The 8,929-nt window shown below is 33.0% G+C and overlaps 1 protein-coding gene across 3 annotated transcripts; it reads right to left on the bottom strand.

Moving 5' to 3' along the window:
- Positions 1-3,753: 3,753 nt before the first annotated feature.
- Positions 3,754-8,719, bottom strand: LOC122278016 (cytokinin riboside 5'-monophosphate phosphoribohydrolase LOG3). Of its 3 annotated transcripts, none has more exons than XM_043088060.1 (7): positions 8,394-8,719; positions 7,556-7,653; positions 7,373-7,403; positions 6,625-6,724; positions 4,766-4,836; positions 4,478-4,621; positions 3,754-4,141 (listed from the first exon to the last, which is right to left on the bottom strand). In XM_043088060.1, the coding sequence occupies exons 1-7, from the start codon at positions 8,511-8,513 to the stop codon at positions 4,049-4,051; spliced, it is 657 nt and encodes a 218-aa protein (XP_042943994.1). In that variant the 5' UTR covers positions 8,514-8,719; the 3' UTR covers positions 3,754-4,048. The 3 variants fall into 3 exon arrangements, with proteins under 3 accessions (XP_042943994.1, XP_042943995.1, XP_042943996.1); XM_043088061.1 differs by lacking the exon at positions 8,394-8,719 and adding an exon at positions 7,960-8,352; XM_043088062.1 differs by lacking the exon at positions 8,394-8,719 and adding an exon at positions 7,730-7,938.
- Positions 8,720-8,929: the final 210 nt, after the last annotated feature.

Here is an 8,929-nt window from a genome sequence, read left to right as displayed (position 1 = left end):
AGTTATTTTTTGTTAGATGTTGCTACGTCCACTGAGAATTTTTACAGAAATTTTTATCGATCACTTCAAAATTTTTTTTTTTTTTAGTTTTTTTTTTCTTTCACTATTTTTTAAAATTATTTAGATATTTTTTAAAAATAAAAAAATTATATATTCATTTAAAAATATTTACTTAATCACTAAGTAAAAATAAAAAATTAAAAAATAAAATTCGGTAGATGATTTCGGTAGAAATCATCCGTGGATCTAGTGTTTTCCCTTTTTCATAATAGAAGCTCATATTTTTACAAAAGAACCTTGCAAATATTGTATAAATCATAAGTCCTGTTTGGTTACCAAATCCTACTCAATTCACTTTATTTTATTATTATACAATTTTTTTAATTATATACATTTTTTCAAATTTATATATAAAATATAATAAAAAATTTAATTTTTTAAAATTTTATCATACTAATAATATTTAAAATTAATATTTTAATAATATTTTATTCAATTTATTCTAACATCCAAATCCAATATAAATGTCAGGGAGTAAAATCTCTCCAGCCCCATGGCCCATACTAGTTCAGTTTATTAAAGAGTTATTATGGACAAGTGGAAAGAGATAAGGAATAGACATGTAAAGAAAGAAAATGTCAGAAGATGGGAAGACAAGTGTCAAGAGAGAAAAATGGAAAAAAGAGGGGACAGCAGGTGAGATACGCGAGAGAAATGGAAAAAAGTTGTCATTTCCCACCGCTCTTAAGAGATAGGATAGAAGAGAAATTAAATAAGATGAAATGGTGTCTTCTTTCAGACGATGCCTTTAGTGTTTTTAACCACGCGATGAGAATTCCATAGAGAGGATTTGTTCATGAATCTGAATCTGGCTGGTGGTGCATGTCCATTTGGGAACTTCACCATTAAAGCTGCTTGCTGTTTCCCTATAAACATGTTTTCTCTCGATTTATTCAGAATTTGAAGGGACATTTTTGAAGTTTTCTAACTTAAGATGTATCTACACGTCAATGGGAATGGTTGAATCGTACGCCAAGTAATCTGAAATTATTACACCAAGCTCTGCTTCCCTTTGTCTTTAGCTTTTCTTTGACATTCTTATCCAAAACTCATCCATCTTTGTCGTTTCTTTTTAGAAATGTTGTTTAGTCAATCTTTATAAGACGTATGACGAGACATCATGAGAGGGCTGTTTTGAAGTGTGAAGCTCAAGCTGTGTCTGGTCAGACCTTAACTACCGTTCGTAAGTCCAAAAAGTGAATCAAGGCGTGTCTTGAAAAAAAAACTTTTGAAGTTATGATACGAACTCGAAGATATTAAACATGAGAAAGACCGTTATAAATATTTATCTTATAATATTTATTTAATATTTAATTAATTAATTGTGAAGTGTATATTAAAATATTTATGTGTATAAATGTCATATTTTATAGGTCTATCTCTTTTCTATTTAAGACTTTTTAATTCAAATAAAAAATTGATAAAATCTTAATAATGTGAGGAGGTGTTATGACCTATGTTTAATCGATGCATTATTCTTCCAAAGTCCTTGGCATCTTTAAAGTAGATTAGGATATTTGACAAATTCAACCGATCATATATAGTTATTTTTACGTACTTTTTATGCATTCTATTCATGCGATTAGTTAAAATAATTATTTTATATTAAAAAATTATACAGTCAATCTTATTAATAAAGTATAAAAAAAATTGATAAATCTTCATAATACGATGAGGTGTTATGACTTAGGTTTAATTGCATTATTCTTCCCTTGACGCAAAGTCCTTGGCATCTTTAAAGCATATTAGAGCATTTGACAAATTCATTGGAATTCTATTATATATAATTATTTTTATATATTTTTTATATATTTTATTAATATGATTGATCGAAACAGTTATTTTATATTAAGAAATAATACAATCAATTATATTAATAAAATACATAAAAAAATATCTAAAAATAATTACATATAAAATTTTTAAATTCTAAAAAGAGCAATATTACATACAGTCGTAGAATTGCAAACGTCGTGTAATCGCTTTGAAAAAAAGTGAGGTCTACGATTAAAAAGTTAATTTTTTTTTTTTATATGGGTCCTATATTAATTAATTTTTTTCAAAACGACTGCACGTTACTTGTACAACTACACCTGCAAATATCATTTCTTTAAAAATGACTTAAAAGACGACTGAAGTTAACAATCACTTTTGCTATTGCTTTCCCATTAAAAAAATGATAAACATATAATATTTTTGATAATATTTTATATAATTATATTTTAAAATAAAATATATGGTAAAAATAACATCATCTTACAAAACATCTTTATTTTAAAATTTAGTTATAAAAATCATTGGGTAGATATCATTAGTCTTCACGTGAAAAATGATTTGAAATAATAGGAAAAAAAAAAAAATCAGGAATGGACAGCTCAACCACCAAAACATCCTCTGGGTTTGGTCATCATACAATGTTACCAAACAGTGCAAGGAAACCATATGAAATTGCCAGAACGAAATGGGACCCAACAAAGTTAGCAAAAATATCTGTAGCACACGATTTGTAGATAGGTGACAAGTGGGGCAATGCAACACATGTCAATGTCCCATCTGCCTGCAGATATATGGGCCCCGCCCATCGGTCCCCAAGGAAGTAGGAAGTGACCCCTCTTTTCCCTCTTTCAACTAACAACACTTGGCCCCCTTCCGTTAATGGTCGTTGGTTGGGTTTTTCCAGTCTGCCTTCTCTAAAGCTTTATGCATGCCAGCAAATAGCTACTAATTGATGACAAGGTTCGGCAAGTTTGAGATATATAATTGGTCGAAACTGATATGTCGTTTAGTGGTGGAGTATATAAGTGTTATGAAATTTTTTAAAATAAATAAATAAATAAATAATTTATATAAAAAAATTACTTTTTTGATAATAAATTTTTTTTTTTCAAAACGATTGAGTGACACTTACGTATTCTATGACTATATATAATATTATTTTTATAAAAAATAGAACCGGAGGACGAAAACAAGTGTAAAATAAAAAGAAATGGAAAATGCTATTTTCACTTACAAATTTTACTTATATAATTATATATACTGACGTGCCAGTAATTGATATGTTGAAAATTATAGAATTAAAAAATACATTGATAAAATGAGTTTTGTACATAAAATTATAAGAAAAATTGTAAGTAAATGCATTATAGAATTATAGCAATGTTTTAACCCACTAACTCGGAGATGGATAGGCTCTTGATAAGAAATTTGATTTTTTATTCTCAAAAATGCTTTGGAGAGAATTTCAAAGGAAATATAAATGAAAACTATTAAGTTTATGCAAACTTTTTACAAAATGTAAGTTACACACTAATTTGGCAAGCTTTCGTTCAACAAAAAGTTCACTATAAAATTCAAATCAAAAGAAAACTGAGTACAGCATGTAGAATCACTTTTGAAAGACTCGTGCTGAAAGCAATTCTCAAAAGGAATTTGAGAGAGGTTGTTTCCTTGTCACACATTTGGTAAGAAAAAAATTAAAAAATTCATGTACGATGTAAGGATGATGAGTAGAATTTTTCTTATAATTAGTAACATAACAAATTTCATGTAATCTTTTAACTACGGCTCTGAATCCAACAAACATGGACTCTGGAATGATGGTTTTCGCACACCATTCTTCACAGAGGACAATTGGCTCTGTTTTTGTTTTCTGCTTAATGTGGGGGAGCTTATGAGTTATGACATGAGAAGAAAGAAGAAGAAAAGGATAATAATCAATTGATTAGATAACCAATTAACATTTTCAAGGGGAGAAAACAAAAGCAAAAGCCTATACCAGTTAACTACTTGGGAGGAAATCAGAGTTCCAAAAGGGGGGAAAAAGAGAAGAATACTGAAGCTTCACATGTTGTGGTCAATTGCAGTAATTTACAAAAAAAAAAAAAAAAAAAAAAAACTCCCCATAACAGAGATTGAGCTTTTTCACATCTTCATCTTCTACCTCCAAAATTCCATCCACCTCCTCTCTAATGCAGTAAGCCCAACATCATCACCTAGAGATATGATAGTTTTGAGAGTAGCCAAGCTGCTCCGTCTCCCAACTCGACTTTGAAGCAACTCTTTCATGACAGGGCACGTATTCCTATGACAAGCAATAAGCAATAAGACATAAATATATACATATATATATATATATATATAATCATCCGTAAGAACGATTGATTCTAAGAAAAATTAATTTACCGTTACCAATCTATGGAAGTGAAGGTGGAAGATATGAAAAGTATAGCAACTAATCAAAGGAAAGAAAGCTTCTGAGTAGTGTTATGGTTGGTTTGCCTCACTATACTGAGTAAGGGAACAGAATATTTTCGGGCTCGAAGTGCATATCACTTTAGCAACAAGCTAATTAAATGATACATAACTAATTAACAGAGAAAACATTAGGAAAAAAGAGAGGATTCCTTTGCTTATTTACCTCCAATTTCTTCACCAATTCCTTCGGTGTTGGTGCAGATACAATTATTTGGCGGGCATTGGGACTAATAAATCCTTCTTCCACTGCTTTATCAATAAATGACAGGAGTGAATTATAATATCCGTCAACATTCAGCAATCCCACCTGCAAATTGTGGAAATTATATGTTGGCACTCTTATAAATAAGCACATAGGAAAATTAAAACAGTAAGTTAACAATAAAACTCCCACAGATTAAAGGAGTTATAAATTCCTCAAAACAATCAGACAATGCAGAAATGTATGTACCGGTTTATCATGAATTCCAAGTTGAGCCCAGGTTATCACTTCAAGTAGCTCTTCCAAAGTCCCATAACCACCTACATGGATCATCACATGAACATCTACTAATACAAAAATATAGGCCAAATCAACACACACTAAAAAAATGGCCTTTCCTTACATATGGGGGAACAATCGTATTATCCCAAGTAGAATTTCTTTGAAAGTTATTGGCGGCCACAACGATTTCAGTACAAGAAGATGAAAGTTAATTAATTATTTCTTTGATAGGTAAATTTTTTCATGGATGCAAGAAAATTAATTATTTCGTAACAGAAAGCGAGAGCTAGCAGACTGATTTCATTAGCAAGAAGAATTATAGCATTTTATTGATCCCAAAGAGAAAAGGAGAATCAACAAATGTGTTGTCCTCCATTCAAAACATGTTAAAAAAAAAAAAAAAAACTTTTAAACTTCACATCCTAGCTCATTTGAAGTTTCATGCAACTTATACGGACTCCCAAGGCTTTTCAAAGACTACTTTTACTAGCTCTATTTTGGTGGACATGGTTTCTTTTCTGATCCATTATTTAGGAGCATTATGCCCCTTCATTTTTGCAACTCCTAAACATAGTATTTACTGCTCCTATCCTTTGTAAGTTTGTAAAGAAAAAGAGGCATAATCCTCTGTTTAACCCATGCAGCCCTTAAGGGGTCAAAAACCATAATTTGTTTCCCCTTTTTTGCTAAAAGCTCAAACCATCATGTTAGGGGGTGTACATTTCTCTTTTCCTTCTCTCTTAGGTAAGGTGTCCCACGTAGTGGGAAAAGAGAAAACAAAGGGGTGGAAAGGTGGGGTTTCGCATGTTAGGTAAAATTACTGTTACGCCCTACATGTCCTCCATTTTCACCATACGAATTTTCAAACTCGGGAGTCAAGATGATAAAGTCCTAATGGGGTGAGCATCATTCCGTGTTAGGTGCAGGTGCTAGTTGGCGAAACTATTTAGCGAAAGAGTGTCTAGCTGTCCTTTTCCCCCCCACATGGCAGATAAAACTTGGCACAGTAACATCACAGGCTATGGTACTGATTAGAGAAAAAAGAATATTAGCCACAGAAGAAGGGCTCCTCAGAAGCTATAATTTTCAGTGTAAGATGTGGACGGGTCAATGATCAGGGTTTGAAAGGCATCATGGGTCTTGGGGTTTGTGAGAAAAAAAAGCCAAGAAACTTGTGATAATTTTTTTTTTTTTGAAAATAACTTGTGATAATTTAGGCTTCATCCAATTCCTTTCACGGCGTTTACCAAGACCACATATTGTACATAAAACAACAGCCACAGCCCACAATAGGAAAATATCTCGACATTTTACATCTTCTTATGAAATAAATTAATTATTTCTATCATCAACGAAATCCAAATTAAGTGGGAATACCTGATACATCTGATCAGAAAATAAAAGGATTAAGCAAAGGATATAAAATAACCACTAGCATGGGAATAGAAATTAAACCTAATCGGTTTTTTACCCTTTGACATCTGTTTTTAATTTAAACCTAACATAAAACAAAGGCGCTGCCACTTTGTAAGGGGGGAACATAAGCCAAATCAGATGACTAATGGGTTTTGAGGTAGGACTCAGAGACTGTAAGCCCTTCCTTCAATTATTTCAGAATTAAATGCTTGAGTACGAGTTGAAACTTAGAGATCAAGTCATCAAACAAGGAGAAGAGACTTTAGAAATTCTCAAAAGAATCAAAACTTGAGTATGTTCAATCTTAAATGCTAAAATTAGTAAAATCAAGGCCCTGAAAGACCTTAACTTTTCTTGTTTTGCCTTCAGATCTCAGCGTAAAGTTATCACTTTTCAGGACTTACACTAACCTGGTAAGGCAATAAAGGCATCGGAATGCCTAGCCATCTCCGCCTTCCTTTGGTGCATATCTGCAACTGTCTTTAATTCCCCTACTGTTTCACCAGTTATCTGCAAAAAGGTACACAGCTCAGGTAAAAAACATTTTTTTATTGAAATTAAAGATCAGAGCAAGAGAGAGAGATGGATTTGGTTTTTTGTGCAGTAAAGCAATGATGTGTGCTGCATAAATGGTGGACTTCATCCAAGATTTTCAACCCAGCGACTCCCTAGCCAGTAATTTAATATCTCAATAAACGGTGGTAACAAAAAACGAATTTCAGAAAAATCCAAAGAAAAAAACAAAAGAAAATACTGATTGCCCAGCTGATCCTATAAAGTTGACATGGTAAAAAAGAAGCAACCAGAGATAGCAGTAGCAAAGGCATGGATATATACACAATGGTGAGGTAATGCAAACAGCTGAAGTATTATCATAAATAAGTTTATCATTACCAAGCATTCATAAACTTCGGAAAAAGAAAAAAAGAAAAAGAAAAAGAAAAGTTCAGACAAGACAAAATACGTGGGGAACAAATTAAAGAAAGTAGCAAAGATCAAAGAAATGAGCATCAGTCTGAACCAAATCCCCTCCTCAGCCCCCTTCTCTCTCACAGTTCAAACCCAAGCAATGGTGGATTAAAAAAATACTATAAAAAAATAAAGCCATTAAAAAACCAAGAAAAGTTTGCTTTTTTCTGGCTCATGTAACGGGCATACCTCTCGAGGCATGAGCGTCTTAGGAATAACTCTGCACACAGACAATTTACATGACAAAAAATCAGTTGCAACGGAGAACAAAACCAAGCATAACAAGAGCAACCGATCACTATTTGTTTCTCAATCTATAATTCCGGTTTCTATCTGAGATGTGAGGAAGGAGCAACAGAAAAAGAGACTCACCCAATAACATGCCGACCACCATCATGAACAGCCTGTGAAACCAAACCCATTAAACCTACGCTGCCTCCTCCATAGACCAGATCAATATTCCTGGCGACCTTCGACAAAACATAAACGAATCAGCAAAGAGAGACAAATACGAAAACAAAAGAAGAAGTTTTTAGGTGGCTATACGTGTTCGAAATACGTATTCATGATGAATTTATTTAAAAGCTCGAAAGGGATTCTTCATGCTCCTCCAACAAAGGAGTACCGTCTTAGTACATTTAGCTCTCGTCTTTTTAGCCGCAAAAGGAACTGAAACAGGTACAGACGCTAAAAAATTGAACGAAGGATACGGAACTAAATTTGGGAAAACGAAAGCAACAACGTATCAAGCATATGCAATGGAAAATGGCACAAACTTTTCCATCTCTTAGAATGAGCATATTTTGAATGTTGCTGAGTTTCCTGATAAAGCATATGTGAGGGAGCGGAGAGGTTGAGAGCAATCGAATAAATCATGACAGAGACAAACCCAACAAAGAAGGCAGCCAAAATTTCGAAAATGTAAAAGCCCAAGAACCAAGTTACAAACATAAAGAGCGTACCCCTAAAACTAACGTATAAACACAAATAAGACAGAGGTTTCGGACGTAATAATATAGAAGTTCCAGCAATTTCAAAGCCATTTCATGTATTCAAAACAAGTAGAAAACGAAATCCCATCAAAGCCCAAATGGAGAGGAAAAACAAACAATATTCCCCAATGACTCGGGTGTAAGACGCCAAAAGTAACATAATCAAACCCAAAGAAAACAAAGGAAACTTTTTTAGCAACAAGAGAGTCAATGAATACCAACTCCTTGCCAAGCTCAATGGCGGCATCCTGATAGCTACTCTTCTTCCCTTGGCTACTCCCACAGAACACACAAATACTCCTGAACTTTGATTGTCTTGTTTCACTCTCTACTTCCATTGCTCGCTTGCTCTCTCGCGTTGATTGCTTACTCTCTTTTTTGTTATTTTTTTGCTTACAAGTTGGAATCCGCCTCAAAAAGAAGAATCTCCCTACTCTGCTACGCTCTGTCTCTTTGCTTTCTAACCTATATATGTGTCACAGAACCATACGAGTATCAAAGTAGAGTCGTAGACCCTTTTGCTTGGCCTCTTGCTCTCGCCTTCTCTCTGTCTCTCGCGTCCTGCTCTATGCCTATATATAAACCTCCTCACGCGTGCCTACACGTGGACCACTTAATAATAAAAAATGCAATAAAAGTATTTTATAAAAATAAATTTATAAACTCGCTTGATTTCATTTAATCCCTTACATCAATTTGTATCTTTAAATTTATCGACTAAACCGTTTCTCTAACTTTAAATTGTTTCTTCCTC

The sequence above is a fragment of the Carya illinoinensis genome, chromosome 10 (assembly GCF_018687715.1).
Source record: "Carya illinoinensis cultivar Pawnee chromosome 10, C.illinoinensisPawnee_v1, whole genome shotgun sequence".
Taxonomy (NCBI): Eukaryota; Viridiplantae; Streptophyta; class Magnoliopsida; order Fagales; family Juglandaceae; genus Carya; species Carya illinoinensis.
The sequence above is the reverse complement of the archived record's forward strand: the minus strand, read 5'-3'. Positions and strand labels throughout refer to the sequence as shown.

What these genes read in the sequence shown, in the direction of transcription:
- LOC122278016 (XM_043088060.1), bottom strand. Translation starts at nt 8,513, where the DNA reads ATGGAAGTAGAGAGTGAAACAAGACAATCAAAGTTCAGGAGTATTTGT. An exon ending in TTGAGCTTGGCAAGGAGTTG is followed by an intron (nt 7,654 to 8,393) that starts GTATTCATTGAC and finishes GTTTTGTCGAAG; the next exon opens with GTCGCCAGGAATATTGATCT. An exon ending in TGCCTTTATTGCCTTACCAG is followed by an intron (nt 4,837 to 6,624) that starts GTTAGTGTAAGT and finishes TGATCCATGTAG; the next exon opens with GTGGTTATGGGACTTTGGAA.